Source organism: Macrobrachium rosenbergii, unplaced genomic scaffold (genome assembly GCF_040412425.1).
Source record: "Macrobrachium rosenbergii isolate ZJJX-2024 unplaced genomic scaffold, ASM4041242v1 171, whole genome shotgun sequence".
Taxonomy (NCBI): Eukaryota; Metazoa; Arthropoda; class Malacostraca; order Decapoda; family Palaemonidae; genus Macrobrachium; species Macrobrachium rosenbergii.
Window position 1 is genome coordinate 236,477 of NW_027100729.1, and position 18,380 is coordinate 254,856.

The window sequence follows — 18,380 nt, forward strand, 5'->3', positions numbered from 1 at the left end:
AGATGCTGATAGCACATTATGGAGACCTACTCACCCATTGCTGGTGTTAGCCAGCTGGTTTGGGGTTCTACACATTCCAAAGACCGACAGGAAAAGTAGGAGGAGTGAACCTACTGCCTACGACCTCCCCTGCGCCTCTCTCCTCACAATGTCATGCCTTTCAAAATATGCCACGAGTTCTTCTGTCAAGTCATCGTCATCCACAAGTTCTATCAATGCATCGATGGAGTCTGGAGGCGGGATGAATGCAAGTGCGTAGGGCACTTGACTTTTGTGTTCAAATCACAATCAGTTTGATATTGCACCTTCAGCCCAATGTCCACCTTCTGTAAACATTTTTACGGAAATAAAAAAGCAGCCGGTTACATTTATGGATGGACAATTGTCAGAAAACTAAAAATACTAGCTTGTTCAAAAATCAATCATTAGATTTTCAAATCTTGGGGGACTCGAGCCACCCTTAACCTTGAAAAACCCATTATAAGTGCTGAGTCTTATTCTCGAAGAGACCGTATAATTGGATGCATAAATGCTCTGTAGTTGACATGTACAGGTACTATACTGTGACTGATACTAATAGATTTCAGGGACAAACATTAATGTTCCATCGCATGCCCATTTCTCATGTATTTCCAGATCGTGCAACCCTGCAGTCGTATCAGAAATCAACATTCTGTTCTTGTCTTCCACCCCACTAACGTAGGGTAAAAACCTTTCCCCGTTCTGCAGACACGTAAAGTCTTCGGGAATTACACAACTGATTCCTGATCTAGGTATTGGAGGGGCATTTTCTTCCTTCTGTCTCCATCTTCTAATGCTTCTTGATGAACTTCTGCTATGAAACAAGATCAAATTGAATACCATCACAAGAAGCTGCAATGTGAGGGACATGATGTGTGCAAGCACAGAGTAAGTAGAATAAAGCACATTTCATTTGTGTATCATTACCATATGAGCATAGAACTCTAGAGTAATGGTATTCAAAGGGAAATTGGGATGCACTATATGAAATCATACAAGGAATAAACCATTTGAGCATTTTATAAAAAAATTGGGAGAGATGTTGGAGGGGAAGGGCTGAGAGAAAACTGTCAAAGCGATCAAGACTGAAGTCATCTTGAAATGGCTGGTGACAGACAGAGAGCAGCATTGTGTCTTAACTTGACCTCACGGCTGAAGGAAAAGCATAACTTTGATACTAATTGTCAGCCATTTCCAGCTCGAACTGAAAAGAAGATGAATGGTCCCGGTCCCGAAACCTAGCCTGTCCGCCCCCGAATTCTGGAAGAAGACCGAGTGGGGCACCTCCTCTGCCTTCATGGTGAGCAGCTGGTGACGGCCGCCATGGTTCCAGAACCTTGCACTGCTCTTCAGAGAACAGGGTGAGTGAGCACCTGCCCGCCCCTACTCATCATCTCTGGAGCTGGGCTGTGGCGGCAGCTCATCAGGGTCCATAGCCTGGGGCCCTACCAGCCTGCTGAATTGGTGGAACTGCTCTCCCAGGATATCGCAACTGGAACTTTAGAAGTTCAAGCGGCTGTGCAGTGCATTACTACCCTAATACTATTCTCACTGCACTTCAGTAAGTTTTTATCTGTTTGTTTATTTATTTATTTTATCTTTCTTAATAAGTGAGTGAGATCTCTTCTTTGTGTGTTTCCCTTTACCTCCTCTTACTTCTTCCCAATGAACACCTTCATATTCTTTGGAAGCTTCAATTTCAAGTCAATGGTGCCAGGCCTCAAGTCTCCATATGAACAGGTTTCATCTTTCTGAATCATAATAGAATAATAAAGGCGATTTCCCACAACCAGTACTGTACCCGGGGTCCGGGGACCCAAGCGTGTTGCGCTGGTGCTGTTGGCAGTGGGAGCTGCAGTGGGGTGTACTGGAAGTGAGACCTCGTAGCTCATGGAAGAAGGAGAAGCACTATGGAATCCTCTACGCTGGGAGAGGTGCCTCTCTTCCTCCACTACTAGCTGGAAGAAGAGGGGGATCGGTGTGACATCACATGATGAAGATGAAGACATGCGACAATGACTTCTGATTCCTCTTCACCCTTCTCTCCGGACGGTGCATGCCTGACAGCAGGTAAGTAGGAAGATGTCATCAAGGGATGAAAACACAGAGGGTAACATCTGAGGACACAGGACCAGAGGCACGTGCTCTATTATCAGGTACGTAGAGGTAGACACCGTAACCGTGGAAGTAGTGACAGTCACAGTGGAAGCAGTTACTGGAAGGGGGAATTTAGAGGCCTCATGGGAGACTGGGCTTCTCAACACTGTAATCCCAGGAGACCTAGAGATGGCCATAATTCTAAGCCCTTGCTCCATACAACACCTGCAAGACAAGTTGGATTAGAGCTATCTCCCTTCATTTCCAAGGGGAGGAGTGTCCCCATGGACAACTCCTCCGAGTGAAAGGACGCTCTGGCAGAGGGAACAATTGATTTTTGACCATTAAGTAACAGACTTTTAAGCATCACAAACTCTCCTATTCGAGGTCTCAATGACAGACTAATGGTCTGCTGTGATTTCTCTGTGGAACGTATATAGACATTATTCGCGGAAAATTCGCCCATTCACTATATCTTTCACTGAGAAATATTCACTAATAATTACTGTATTTTCATATCATTTTCATGACTAAATGCACTTTTTGTTTTTGTTGTCTTTGAACTATCAAAATAGGCAGTTCTCAGTGTTTTTAGAGGGGTTTTAAGTATGTGCAGGGGGTGGTGGTACGCGATCCCTGAATGTTAGTGGTGTTTACTGTACAACCCATGAGACGGCTCCTCTCCATACTCAATGATGAGGAATAATATTACATGTCGATTATCTGTATTTCTCCTAAGAATATTTATATTTTGTAAGTGGAATTTTTATTTCTGTTCTTCTGTATTTGCAAGGTCTTACGAGTCTCTGAATGTAAGCGGCCATACTTTACATTAGAGGAGTCTGGGTGTGTAGACAGAAGCGTGAGCCAACAAAAAACAAAAATCCCAGGTTGCACTGGTCGTTAGACTTCCCTGTGTTTTTTCTACCGGTGTACAGTTGACCGCCTGGGATTTGTTGGGGAGGGACCACAACTCCCAGTGAATACCTAAAATCTGCGAATGCTTGACACCCCTCTAAAAATGTTTTTAACAGCCTATTTAAATAGTTTACACAAAATGTACTTATTCATGAAAATAATATGAAACTACAATGGTGAATACTTATCTTTGAAAAATTCTGTGAACAGGTGAATTTTCCACAACAAAATCCGCAAATCAGTGAAGTTGTGTGTCCTGAGCCGGGAACAGGCAGGGGGCCATGGTATTAGCCGAATTGTATCAGAATGGCCAACTTGCCCAAGATTACTGATGGAAAATCATATCAGTCAATTATTAAACACCCCTCCCTCCTCATCAACATGCCATCAGGATTCTACTGAGTTTGCAGGGCAGCAGTCTGATCGTCGGCACGCAGGGTAAAGTTGCCGATTCTTCGACATACTTTCCTGGAAGCGGCCTGCTCAAGTGAAAGTCTGACATTTCAACGGTGGTTCATCCTAGCCTGAACTTCCTTCGACCTAACCTACCCTAGGGTGCTGAGTTCTGACCTGGTGGGGGGGTGGGAGCCAATGGGTACCCCAAGGTGAGACAGCACGGAAGTACTAAACACGCATGGCAGCTATTCCCCGGCATTAACATCCCATTCTTGTCTCAGTGACCTGGGGTCATAAGTTTGGTTTTTGCTCAAAATCTCCAAAAACTTGATGGAAACTCCCAGGAAGACCTCTGCACGGAAATATTGTTTGTTTTTTAATGGAAATTTTCAAACTGTGCGGCACTGAAAATGTTGTGTGTATATATATGATAAAGTAACATGGATCATTTTATAACAATTAAGTCTCTAGTTTGTGTTTTCAGCAGAAAAGCCTATGATCTACTTCCAGTATCAGTCCCTTTGGGGATGAACATAAAAGCATCAAAGAAGATACAATTTCTTGCAAGCATCAGGCAATTTTTTCAAGACATTCAACCCCAGGCTGTACCATAAATACACCATTTTCATTGTCCATTTTAAAAATTTGTATGGTAAAACTACAGAACTATTACCTCAGATACTTGAGCTTCTCTACTTTCTCAGTGCCGCTGACTTAAGGAGGTAGTTGTTAATGGTTGTAAGAACTTTTATTAATATGACAACCTACCCATCGCTGAGGGGGAATCTTTAAATTGGGGGTTTTGGGAGGGGGAATACACTGGGATAATCGAACATGCTTTTTATCAAGAAATGGTTTGCACAAGTCATTAGAGGCTTGCAATGGTAGCGATCGTATGGAAGGGGAGGGAACTGAAGGGGTTGTGGAACATCAGAAAGTGAGGGAAGATTAGCAGGCCCCATTCCCATTCTATATAAATAGAATAATGGGTCGTGGGAGTGGTCAGGTGGGAGGGAAACATGAAGAGGGAGGACTGTGGAGCAAGGGATAATGAAACCAACAATAAAAATACTACCTCTCTTCATCAGCAAACACAAAGTATCAAAAATCAATTTACAAAACTTTTAAAGTATTTGTTTTACATTCATAAAACCTATTTCCAAAAGTAAGAAACCATGAGATCTGGTACAACGACAATGAAAACATACAGACTTTACTCTAAAACTGCTCAGACGGCACTTATAGTTAAAAAACCAATTTTGAAACAAAATGAACCAATGTCAAAAATCTTGATCAATGTGATCTAGAAAACCACGGTTCTGAACAGTGAGACGTAGAAACTGCACCTTTTTCTTTTTTTGTGGACAAAGGGATACAACTTATCCAGGACCGGATTTTTAGGGGAGCACTGGGGGCAATTGCCCTGGGCCCCCCTATCTGAGGGGGGCCCCGACTCAAAAAAAAATAGATAGATGGGAAATTAGTAAGATGTTGGGAAAAAAAGTATTTTGTGACCAAGGGGGGGGGGGGGCCCCGTAACATGCTGAGAAATATTTGATTTATTTATTTATTTTTTATTTTCTTGAGAAATTGTAATGATTAATGATGTAAAAGGTGCCATTAATGGCGTTAAGTTAAAGTAACAGACATTTGAACAAAGGCCAATGTATGATGAAGCACAATCTGCACGATTATCGTTTTCATTGTGACCCAAATTTGAAGCTGCAGCCTCTAGTTCAAAATGACTAATATCCAAATTTTGGATGCAAGATCGTGGCATACACACAGTGACTGTTACCCTAACGCAGATACAGTATCAAAATTTTTATTATAATTAGGTTTTTTATTATAATTAGGTTTGAAAGATCCAGCACATCCATCGCACTACCATGACTAATTTTTATGGCTGTCAATTTGAATTTGCTCTGGCGGTAAAAAAGCCAAGGCTGACTGAGATGCTAAGCTTTGCGCAGCCCCCACCCCCAAGGCCCCCGTGCAGAAGTTCACCTTCAAATAGACGCTGAGTTAGTGACAATGCTGAGTATTGACAGCAACAAGCATGACACCTCAGTCACATCACCCTGAATTACATCGCCTTTCCAGATGTTAACGTAGCCCTTGGAATATAATCTTAGCATGATGGTTCCTAACTGTTCAGGAGAAAGGTCATTTGGCAAATTGGCACCAATAAAAAATCATCTTAGGACCTCAGTGACTGATGAAAGGTCAAGTGCTTTATGTTTGTTACATGTAGAAAGTAGTGTTATTAAAAAGATACATTTTGATTTAGTCAAAGAATTTACTGAGGTAAGGTGTAGAAGGAGGGATTTTTTGTGTAGGCGCTGTAAAAAAAATTTAACAAAGAAATATATGCACCATAATAATCCATACCTTTTTTGAAAACAAATCCTTATATAATATGTTAGTATAATATATAAGCTGAATAATGTACACAAAGTTATTCTTAGTCTATGAAATTGTAAGAATTGGAAACTTTTTTTCAAAACCTCAATTACCCATTTACCTGCTTAAAAAAATGATTTAAACTATCTCTTTATAGATGATCCACCATGTGAGGCCTCCCACATAAGTGCTACAGGCCCCCCAATTTCTAAATCCGGCCCCGGACTTATCGCACCTAAATGCTTTATTCTTTAGATCAAGCCTGCACTCACTACCACAATGAGGGCAAAAACACTGTTTTCTTAACAGGCCGTGATCTTGACACAATTTAATTAATTTGCTCTAACTACCGAAGAAATAATAATAACTGAATTCATGAGAATTTACGAAACAGTTCTCACTAGTGACAGGCAAACTATCACGAGTTATAGGATCAGTAGAAGGCAACGTAACCGCCATTGTACTGGTGTGAAAGACTGAGTAAGTTGGGGGTACGGAAACCCAGCTCAGTGTGGGTGATAAGGCTTTTGATTGGTCGAGAGCAGCTGGGGGGGAACTGACGCGCCACCGAAAGAAGGCAAAGACAATTCTAGAAGAGTGTAGACAGGAAAGAAGGAAACTATCAGGGAAGTGGTAGAAACATACCAGCATATAAAGGGCAGAAGTGAGGAAAGTTCTGAAGAAAGAGAAGATGAAAAATGCATTGCAGCAACCAGTTACAAATCAGACAAAAATAATATGAAAACCTAACATCTCAGTTCTAAACAAGTTTTGTAAACTCCATAATGTAACTTAGTAGGCAGAAGCAATGAGACCACCAACCCCTTTAAAGAAAAACCTATTAAATGACAGTATATTAACCGAACTCTACCTACCCAACTCTAGTAGGCTACTGTTGCTTAGCTCCTACTATAGCTGTGATAGTATACTAACTTCAACTTACCCTAACCTAGGCTGTGGCATTTAGCCAGGGGCTCACTTCTGTGTCTCTCAGTGAAGAACTTTATCATAAAAGGAATCATGCAAAACTACCTGTAATGGAAATAGAGGAGGAGAGAGAGAGAGTAGAGAGGAGAGAGAGAGAGAGAGAGAGAGAGAGAGAGAGAGAGAGAGACAGGGCATCAGGAAAGACACAAGACAAAATAGGTAAAAACAGAACCAATTCTGTAACGGAACAACATGGAGTCTAATATAAGGGCAAATGTCATCAATTGGGGACAGGATTCTGTCCACAAGAAGAAACTGCTTACTGGATTTAACGACAAAGGAAAGATTCCACAAAGACGCTTATAAACACTGGAAATCGAAAGTGAATAAATACAATTAATATATATATATATATATATATATATATATATATATATATATATATATATATATATATATCCCACCCAGGAGAGGCAGACTGGTGTGGACCCACTCACGACGACACCTACCGCCTCCGGTGTCTTTTTCCTCTCTCCTCCCCTCCTCCCTCCTCCCGGCCCTCTCGTTCCTCTCACTTCTTTGTCCTTCCTCCCACCTCTCTTGTGTCCCAAGAAGCAGAAAGGAAAATGGACGTTGCAATACTTCTTTAGTTCTTTAAGTTGCACACTGGCCAACAACACAAGGGGGAAATAATCTGTCATCCTTCGTCGTCAGGAGAAGAAGGCTGAATAAATAGTTAGCACAAAGAAGGCTACTGTTTACGTTTTGTGGTAATTGAGGGACTCCTTTCTTGTAACGGCTCTTCTTCGGCTTCCTTTCTCCTTTAAAAGGCTTATTTGAGCCTCTTTTCTTTTATCACATCTTGTTCTTAATAAAGTAAATTTCATTTTTTCTATTTAAAAGCTATCCATATCTATTGAATGAGATTTAATCGATAATATTTTCAGTCTAGAACTTATGTCACCATAAATGCTCCAGATTCAGCGCTATCTCTTTATGACTATTTAATAATCGAAACACAAACAGTTCCTCGGATACATGTTCCTGGCAGCCATTATCATTCCCTCATCATCGTAAATTCTGCCTTCACGTCCCCAGCAAATTCTGTATCGTACCTCATCCGAGAGAGAAGTTGTGATGGATATGGTCCAGATTTTGATGGTATTCTAGACCCCAGGGTCAATCTTCATATTGATGGGCTACTTAAATACAGCATTGTTAGAAAACCATTTAATAATTGTAAAATGTAAATTCAATAACTACATAACCATTACCCTATGGTGGTCAAATTCAGAATGATTCCACAAACAAGGAAATTAAGTCATATCAGTGGAATTGTCCCTCCTTCGAAGGAGGTGCCACTGCCACCAGTAGTTATGATTTCAACAGAAGCCACAAAAACTAATGCAACTAGGTGCTTGTTTAAGAATCTTGTGATTTCTGTCGACAGCAGTTATGTCTAGTTTGCCTTCTTAATCACTGTGTATACAGTCACAACACTTCTGTTTTGCTTTTTCCTTCTTCCTGCTTCTCTCTTCGTTTTCCACCTCTCTCCCGTCTCTCCCTATCTATCAATGTCTACCAATGGAAGATTTCTCACTCTCTCTTCTTTTTATGTATACTGCATACTTAATTAATATTCAGAATTCTAGTTATCATTACACATTAAGACAGCTCAAGAATCAGTCGGTGACTTGCCCTCATGTGCCGATCGAGCTCTCCTTCCTGATCTGGAAATGTCGCTCCAGGTTGTTCCTCCAGGAAAAATTTCCCCACACCTTAGCAAATGGTTTTCCACAAGATGGATCCTCGCGTGTTTCCTGAGACTCCATTTGTGGAAATAACAATCGCCAGTCATTGCAGAGTGGCGCCCTTCCCTATGTGAGTCGCCATGTGTCCTTGAGATCTGATTCGGGAGAACGCATCACAGTCCTGCACACGTAAGGCACTCCCTCTCTGTGTGGCTCGCTATGTGGTTCTTTGAGAGTCGACTTGGGAGAACGACTTCACATTCCTTGTGAGGCTAATGGCCTCTCCCCGTGGATCACATGTGGGAGAATGACTTCCCACAGTCATTGCAGCCAAAGGCCCTCTCCCCCGTGTGGATCACCATGTGGGTCTCCAGATTTGATTTCTGGGAGAACGACTTCCCACAGTCATTGTAGGCGAAGGGCCTCTCCCCCGTGTGGACCACCATGTGTCTCTTGAGATCCGATTTCTTATAAAACGACTTCCCACAGTCATTGCAGGCGAAGGGCCTCTCCCCCGTGTGGATCGCCATGTGGGCCTTGAGATTCGATTTTCGGGAGAACGACTTCCCACAGTCATTGCAGGCGAAGGGCCTCTCCCCTGTGTGGATCGCCATGTGGGTCTTAAGACTTGATTTCTTCGAGAACGACTTCCCACAGTCATTGCAGGCGAAGGCCCTCTTCCCTGTGTGGATCTCCGTGTGGGTCGATAAGGTCTCCCCCTTGTCGACTTCCTTTCTGACAGGCAGCGAATCGCCTTCATCATCCTCACAGTGATACTTCATGTCACCATCAGACTCATAACACACCTCCACTTCCGTCTTCATTTCCATCATTGGATCCAAAGAGACAGAGGTACAGCTGGCTGGGGCATCACTGCCCACTAAACCTCCATTTTCACTCTTGACCAGAGACGGGGACACTGCGTCCTCTGTCTCGCTCTTCAACTGAGATTCCAAGATGCTCATTTTAGCCTTTGGTCCTTCAACCTCCTTTTGTATGCACGGGATCACCTACTTTTTCACTTTCTTCTCTTCTATTGTTATTCACTGCTTCTATCACTCTTATTTGTTTCTTATTCTATTTTCTCCCTTTCCTCCTTTCACCAATACACACATCTGATATCTAGAATCTTTTATCAACTGTTTTAGGAACTTATTCAACACCTCACAGGAACTTGAACTTACATTCATCGCTGGACGGCCATTCATTCCCGAAACCTTGACAACGTAAACCAACGACTTCTTCTTCCAGCACGGAGAGTCTGGAATATGAGAAGGCAAAAGATTATTAGAAAAATTTTATAGAAATCTGGAGCTTTTAATTTATTGTTCACAGCAAACCCATCAATCATATTGAGCCAATGTTTAACCTTTTGGAAAGGAGACCGTAAATTCATGGGTTGCATAATGGCATTGAGTTGACACGTACAGTGTACTATACTGTGACTGATACTAATAGATTTCAGGACAAACATCAAACGTTCCATCGCATGCCCAGTTCCCATGTATCTCTAGATCGTGCAACCCTGCAGTCGTACCAAAAATCAACATTCTGTTTTTGTCTTCCGCCCCACTATCGTAGAGTAAAAATCCTTCCCCGTTCTGCAGACACGTAAATTCTTCCTGATCTAGGTACAGGAGGGACGTTTTCTTCCTTGTAGATGTCTCCATCTTCTTCTAATGTTTCTTGACAAACTTGCAGCTGATCACATCAGAAAGCATCCTTCATCATCCTCCCATTCACCACATGCAGCACCAATCAAAGATCTTGAAGCCAACTGGGATTTCATTGCAGTGTCTCTCATCTCTGCCCTTGCCTCCTCTTGTATTTTTGGCTGACTACGATTCGATGGCTGTGTGTGCTCACTTACAATTTGACAAATGGAAATCACTTCCCTATTCAGTATTGTATGAACTCTTGCTTTATAGTTTGTATCAACGCACTTCCAGTAGACCTTGCCTGCCTCCACATTTTCTTTCTTGCCTAGAAATAAAGTCAGGGTCATCTACGACCTTATCACAACCTCTGCTGCTTTTAATAGTGGAAGGCATCGTAAGGGTTTAATTTCCACCTTTAAAGAAAAATTATGTAAATGATGTCAACGGTCGAGGTAACCTCTAAAGACAGGCTTTGTGCTTTTGAATTTTCAAGATAAGTTTGTTGTTTTTAAATCATTGTTAAACACCCTTTCTGCTTTTAAATTCTCATTGTGGCAAAATATGCGTAAGGGGAGTTGTTTTATGGCAAAAAGCACAATGTAGATGAAGGCGATGAAGGAAAGGAGAATATCTCCGCCTCCTTCCACCACTGCTGAAACTCACCTCGTCTGCAGCAGTCAAAAGTCACAGAGACAAAGTTGCAGAAATGAAAGGAATAAGGCTTCCTAGCTGACTCTAATGAATACAAAGGATTACTTTAATTAAGGCAACCCTTGTGTCTAGGAACCTCCAAGCGGTTGAATCGACTGCACCTGAAAGGTCAATTTATTAGGAAGTAAACCGGAGAATGAAACAGCTTTTGCGTAACTACCATACATTGTTACGTGTCCCACGAAATCAGTATTCGTAGAGGCAAGGAATACACAAACTTGATTCCTTGCAAGAAGGCTTCTTTGACTGAGGGTTTGGGAAATCAATACAAACACATTGTCAGCAACCAAAAAAGGAAAAGGAGTACAGACAGTCCTCGGGTTACATCAGACTCAGGTTATGTCGTTCTGAGTTTACGTCGCTTTCCAAATAATGGGTTCTGGGTTACAGCAGATGCTCCGAGGTTATGTCATCGTCTTAAGCTACAACAGAGTTGTCTTATGGCAAAGCACAATGTAGATACAGCTATGAATACAAGGAACAGTACCTCCTTCCACCACTGCTACAGGTACAATATCAAGAACAGTGAAAGTATATACAGCTACAATACAAGGAACAGTAAAAGTACATAAAAACAGCTGCAATATAAAGTCAAAATTTGGAGGTTTTCGGATGCACACCACATCAGAATGCAAGTAAAATGCTGTTCAGTACACCCATAGGATTAAAGTTAAGGCTTTCATCACTTTATTTCTCATCCTTATAATTTTTCTGTGCAACGTTCTGAACTACATCGTTTTCCAGGCTACAGCGCGGCGTCGGAACAAAATCCCCGACGTACCCTGGGTACTGCCTGTGCTCAAGTTTCATCAATGAAAGTTCAAACAGCAAAAGTCTGGCAGAGAGTTGTGAGAGACGTCTGGAGTCGACGACAGGTGGAAGCAAAGTGAAGTGGAGACCGACAAGTGGGGGGCTTCCCCCACCTGTCGGTATTTGACTACCTTGTTGATAAGTTTCAATAATTGTTCCAGCTCATGTCACAGGCTAAAATTCCTATGTAAAGAACAAATGTTTGCATTTGTGTAGGAACAATTTACATTTCGTTTCCAGCTTTAAAGCCAGTTTGGAAATATGTACAGTACTCCAACCAAAGGTGTTGAGGAAGTTGAGCACTTCTACATAATCAATCCTAATCAAGGAGGGACTTGGTCTAGGTTTCCCTTTGGGCAAGCAACTGCTTCCCTTTCTACTTTAAACCTTCCCGCTCAGATCCCATGTGGCTGTCGCTCTTGCTTCAGACACAGGCAAGTGACAAAAAGTTGCACAGGGAAATATCCTTCCCTGCTGACAGTCAGTAGCAACAACAGTCTACTTCCATCTGCAGAGTCTAGACTACAAATCCTTTCTTTAAGATAGAAAAGGTTGCTTCCATAGACACGAGAGATCGTATGGGAACAGTTCTTCCAATTCCTGCACACGATTATTCATGCTTATTAATTTATACTTTTCTTTTAAACAAAGCATGGTCTGCCTATATCCTTTGTCTGGTCGTCCCTGGATTTTGATCATTTGAAGTTCTTTGCACCATTTCCTTGGGAAATATCCTTCCAGCACAGGAATCTGAGACTTCTCTCCCAATGACAAGTCCTTCCTTTTCCTTACATAGGCCATTATCAACTCTTCTCATTTGTAGTTTATAGTTCGTAGTCTCATCCCTCGTCTGAACAAGCGCAAGCTATGATGATGATGTTTGTCGCCTCCAGGTTGTTGGCAGAAGTGGGTGTGCCTCAGGGCCAGAGGGATGCTGCACACACCCTTTCAGTTATGCTGACAGTGCGCCATGTGAGGGGCACTTTCTTTTTCAAGTAATAAATTTTGCGTTGAAGCAAAAATTAACAAAAGAGCATAGAAATCAAAGATTATGGATGATACAATTTATACAAATGAAAAAGATATGAAAAGTACTAAAAATATCTGTCACTTCTTGCCACAAATACATTAACAAACATATAATGTAAGAAAGACAACACACACACACAAACACACAAAGGAAAAAATTATCAGTGTCCATTTGGTTAAACATATGCGACTTCTGTTACCCACAATGCCTTCTCAACTTCTCGATTTCTTCACATTTTGGAAGCGCTTGTCACCACAAGGAGGAAATGATCATTTCCTCATTACGTACCCGGACCAGAGATCGAATCTCAGCCGGACATCAGAACCTCTTCATTTCTTTCTGCCTCGACTTGATCTCGGCTTCGCGGGGACAAGCGTTTCCAGGACGTGAAGAAGTTGAGAAGTTAAGAGAGGGCGGCATTGTGGGTGATACAAGTCACATACGTATCTGGTCAAGAGTATGACCTCTCTCTCTCTCTCTCTACATCAATTCAGAGTTGACGGACATGAAACTGTTCCAACACTCACCCAACAAGTGACGTGACAGCAGCAGAAAACTCATGGCATGTGTCCTGCAGAGGTCAATGCATCCTACATAGGCAGCAGGTGACTCCAAAGCACTTTCAAAGGATCGACTGCAACTTGCAATGCAACTGCACGCAGGAACACTTGCCAAGCACACGTCTGTGAAAGAGACAGGAAACAGTAGACGTTAAAATGTGCAAACTGAAGATCTACTTTGTATTTCTTCTAGATATCCAGACCCAAAGTCTTTTATGGAAAAGGAATACACACAGAACTTCTGCCAGGGGCCAAGTGCTGCGACCTACCAGGAGGTCATGCAGTGCTCAGAGGGAAACTGAGAGCAGAAGGTTTGAAAGGTGTAACAGGAGGAGGAGGAGGAGGAGGAGGAGGAGGAGGAGGAGGAGGAGGGAGGAGGAGGAGGAGGAGGAGGAGGAGGAGGAGGAGGAGGAGGAGGAGCCTTTTACTATTGCATTGTGGAAGAACTGTCAGGAGAGGCTTGAGGAAAGTAACTTGGAAGAAGGAGAATATGAACGGAGGTACAGTAAAAGGAATGGAATGGGTTGCAGCTAGGGGCCAAAGGGACGTTGCAAAGAAATCTATAGAATAATGCCTACAGTCCTCCACATGAGGTGCACTGACGGCACTACACCCCTACAGAGAATACCCTTTTGCGAGGGCCAACAAAATCAAACTCTGACAGTGGTCATCCTTCCATCAAGAGTAGGCACGAGGGTTCCTTAAGGAATCCCCCCCACCCCAAATTGGGCTCAAATTCATGGCTATGGGGTCATCCACTCGCCCCATCTCCCGCCTTGTTACAATACCACGTCCCTCGCCCAGTTCTTGCTTCAAGCAAGTGCAGGACGCTCCGTTTGACCTACCCTGGTATCCAGACAATTTTTCAAAAGTTAATTGTTCAAAAACAATAATTCGAATCAACAGTTGTTTGAATTAATATTTGTTCGAACTAGCTCACATAATCATTTTTCACTATGAGAATGAAAAAAATTAATTAGTATCAGACAGTACGGCATAGAAAATGTTGTGTATACATATATGATGTAGTCCTGGCGACATCATTTGAGAAATCTACCGTCTCTAGTTTGTGTTTTTGTGCAGAAAAGCTTCGCGGGACGCCACGTCCAGTACCAGCCCCTCAGGGATGAATGCAAAAGCACGAAAGAAGGGCGGTAAATTTCTCGCATTATGAAGGCAAACTTTTCAAGTCACCTAACTCGAACTGCATCATAAAATACACCATTTTCTGTATTGTCCAGCCAAAAAATTATAAGGTAAAACTACAAAACAGCTCCGCATGGACTATTACCTTGGAAATTGATTTTACCTATACTTTTAGTGTTGCTGATGAAGGAGGTGGTGGTGTTTATGGTTGGTCAATTATTATTAAACTCACATTTCTACCCAACATGGTTGGGGACCCTTTGGGAACGCAGGGTTTTGGGTGGGGGAAATCGTTGGGAGAAAGACCGGACTGCCACATTGTTGTTATGGAATGGTTCCGCATATGCGCAAGTCATCAGGGAGCCTATTATGTTCAAGAAGGGATTGGCTAAGGAAACCTATTATAAAATGAACTACACTAACCTAACCTAACCTAGCGGGCCGTCTTGCTTATTTGGGGGGGTCCGCCCCCAGACCCCCTGATGAAGGAAACTCCACTTTTTACCAAAAGTTCCTCTACAACACTGCACATGCACGGTAGCATTCCAGGATGACCAGCACACAGTAACATATCAGTTCTGAGGTTAATTACAGGTTAATTACAGGTTAGGTTAATTACAGTCGACCAACAAAAAATAAAAGTCAATTAATGACAACAAACCAAAATTCTACAGAAAAAGTCAATTTCCAAGGTAATACCCGATGCAGAGCTGTCCCACAGTTCAACCAATTATATTAATAATAATAATACTGGGACATCCTCAGAATTAAAATTGCCAAATAAATCAACACAGCCTGACCAAAGCTAACCCTCCCTTGACCTGACCTCACCTGAATGAGTCACATTTTGGTTTTTTCAATATTATGCGGCCATTTCCAAGGTCATTTAACCCTCCCCCCAACCCCGTAAGTCTTCCTCCATCCTGGACCGAATTAATTATATGCAGGGAGCGACTGGCTGCCCCGGGTTAGGGGGATCCCCTCCTCCCCAGTCATAAATAGCCTCAAGTAATATATATATAGTAGAACCCTGGGCCTCGACCATATCAAAACACGACATAATCGGATTTCGACGCAAAATTTCGAGTAAATTTTGCATCGGAGCTCAAATAAGAAGCCAGAATCGGACCTGATGAATCATACGATGTTTGTGAACAAAAGCGTTTCAGTCAGTCGCTGCTAGTTGGCATTGTTCCTACGCGTCGTTTAAAGCCAGCTTTACTGAAAGATACATTACAGTGATTTTGTCTACACTATTCAAGTAGACTCTGAATGAAATTCACCATAGATTAATACTGAACGTAAACACCATTTATGTATTATCACGAAAATGCCACTGGGGGTGGGGCTCTGGTTTGTTTACAAGCTGCCGACATAACTTAGGCAATTTTTCTCAAGTTTGTGATAACAGACATAATTCGGCTCCTTTTTAATATTTGATTAATTTACTGTAATAATTAGGCTTCTTTTAAGATGTTTTATTATATCAGCAACAGTTTTTGTGCCTACCCGTTACAGCACATGCTGGTACCTAGCCTAGCCTAGGGTATGGCGCTCGGGTCGACCATCGCGATTGGACGAGGTCAGTTTTTGATGCAGAAAACATTTAGAAATGAAAAAGTTCTTCGACTCTGAACTTCCTTCATTGTAATTCATGTGTGATGTTTTGTTTCAAAAGGCAAGGTTTGGGTGATGACTGGTGGTCAAGAGAGGATTATTCCACTTTCAGTTCCTTCTTATGACCTCACCTGACCTATCCTGACCCAACGTCACCAAACCTGTCCTGACCCAACCTAACCTAACCTGACCCAACGTAACCCAACCTAAATGCAACTTAACCTAACCTGACCCAACATAACCCAACGTAACCTAACCTGACCCAACGTAACCCAACCTAACCTAATGCAACTTAACCTAACCTGACCCAACGTAACCCAACCTAACCTAATGCAACTTAACCTAACCTGACCCAACATAACCCAACCTAACCTAACCTGACCCAATGTAACCCAACCTAACCTAATGCAACTTAACCTAACCTGACCCAACGTAACTAACCAACCTAACCTAACCAATGCAACCCCTTAACCTAACCTTAACCCAACCTGCGTCCAACCTAACCTAATGCAACTTAACCTAACCTGACCCAACCTAACCCAACCTGACCTAATGCAACATAACCTAACCTGACCCAACCTAAACTAACCTGACCTGACCCAACGTAACCAAATCAGACTTAGGGGGCCGTGTCCTCACCTGGCAGGGGGGCGCTGCACCCCCTCCCCACAAGGGGTGGAGCAGCCCAGTGGTCCACCCATCAAGGTTAGTAGGGGGTCCAGATGGTCCTAATTCATGGTGCTCGAAGAGAGAGAGAGAGAGAGAGAGAGAGCCGAAATGAGGTACTTGGCCCGGCAGAGGCAATCGGGGACGGGGACGGGGGCGGCTTCTGGGCGGATGCTAGACATGCACACGGAACAGCTCCTTCTAAACTATATATATATATATATATATATATATATATATATATATATATATATATATATATATGTGTGTGTGTGTGTGTGTGTGTGTGTGTACATTAATAAGGTTGAAAGTCACCTAAACGATTCAATATCAAAAATAATCGACGCCATAAGACGGCCGCTACACAGTCTCCCTCACACCACCACTTTGGGACAAGAAGAAGAAGAAGAAGAAGAAGAAGAAAATAATAAGAACAATAAAAGGAAAATATACAAAAATCGACCTTCAATTTTGTCTCTCCGTTTATAAAAATCCCGAAAATTGAACGAAATTCAAAAAACGATAAAACAATAACAGGGTCTCGAGTTCAGCTTCACTTGCGAATGAAGAAGTCGCCTTCGATTGTTTACGTTTTCGTAGTAGTAATCGAGAGATTCCCCTTTGTAGCGGCTCTCCTTCTCGGCTCTCTTTCTCACTTAAATGGCTTATTTAAGCCTCTTTTCTTTATCATGTCATATTATTTGATAGATAATATCATATTTTCTATTTACCATCTATCAATATCTATCAAACGTGAGATTTTAGTTATTTCTTCACCCTTATCTCTGTGATATAGCTGCTTCTATTTAACATCTACAAATAGCTATTGAATGTGAGATTTTAGCCACTATTATTTTCAGTCTAGTCCTGATATGTTTCTGTATTTTTCAGTTAACTCTTTTCTAACTATTTAGTTCCTATCCTTCTTCTTCTTCTTCTTCTTCTGCCATTTAGATCTAAAGTGTTCTAAGCAGATCTTGCTGTTTGGCGCAGTTATCATCATGGCGAGTTTCTTCTCCCATAGACTAGATTAGAATATAGAATCGAGCAGTGGCATCATTTCAGATTATTTGGGGGGGGGGCTGCAAAAGTTTAGAACTTATGGTATGTGTGGGGTGGCGAGCGAAGCAAGCGCTATCAACTGGGGGTAGGCGGGCCACTGTATGCCCCCTGAGAAATTTTAGGAAATTTGTGCTCATTTTGGAGCCATATAAGAGCAGTATTGAGTTACTAAAGCAGGAAACAGGTGTAGTTATTATTATTCTTATTATTTCAAAGGCTATAGGGGGCATACCAAGTCTTGGTGGTTTGGGAAGTGGCCCCCCCAATGATGCCCCTGCTTAAAGATCCCTGTAAAGTCTCCGCTGAACGCGTCCTCTGTAATGAACATCCCGTTTTCTGCTGTGCCTTCACATCGACCTGGGGTCGGCGAAATCACGTTTACCACCATATTTGTAAATTATATATTTTGTTGTCTTTCCGAATGATCTCACTTTATGTACGTGACGAATTATTTTTGTAACACGTCAGACATTATTAATCACTATGTTTTCTGTATGAACTTGTCATGTTTTTGTATGGAAATAGTTCGACCTGAGGTCACCTGTAAATCTTTGTACCCGCGGTCTCTGCGTAGCACGCAGACGTCCGCACGCCGCTTTAGAAGCGG

The 18,380-nt window shown here is 42.2% G+C and overlaps 2 protein-coding genes across 12 annotated transcripts in view; both read right to left on the minus strand.

The window, feature by feature from the left end:
- LOC136838161 (zinc finger protein 70-like) overlaps positions 1 to 17,328 on the minus strand; it is a 29,674-nt gene extending 12,346 nt beyond the window's left edge. For 4 of the 11 annotated variants that reach the window (XM_067103014.1, XM_067103011.1, XM_067103013.1 and 1 more), the window contains exons 1-3: positions 17,175 to 17,328; positions 13,250 to 13,405; positions 9,698 to 9,774 (exon numbers count right to left, since the gene is read on the minus strand). The gene's annotated coding sequence lies outside the window, so the exon portion shown is untranslated. The other 7 variants (XM_067103017.1, XM_067103016.1, XM_067103015.1 and 4 more) reach the window with 7 other exon arrangements.
- On the minus strand, positions 8,807 to 9,478 carry LOC136838130 (gastrula zinc finger protein XlCGF49.1-like). The gene has a single exon (XM_067102984.1). The coding sequence runs from the start codon at positions 9,476 to 9,478 to the stop codon at positions 8,807 to 8,809; it is 672 nt and encodes a 223-aa protein (XP_066959085.1).
- Positions 17,329 to 18,380: the final 1,052 nt, after the last annotated feature.

Excerpts from the sequence above, each read along its gene's own strand:
- LOC136838130 (XM_067102984.1), bottom strand. The coding sequence starts at position 9,478 with ATGAGCATCTTGGAATCTCAGTTGAAGAGCGAGACAGAGGACGCAGTG.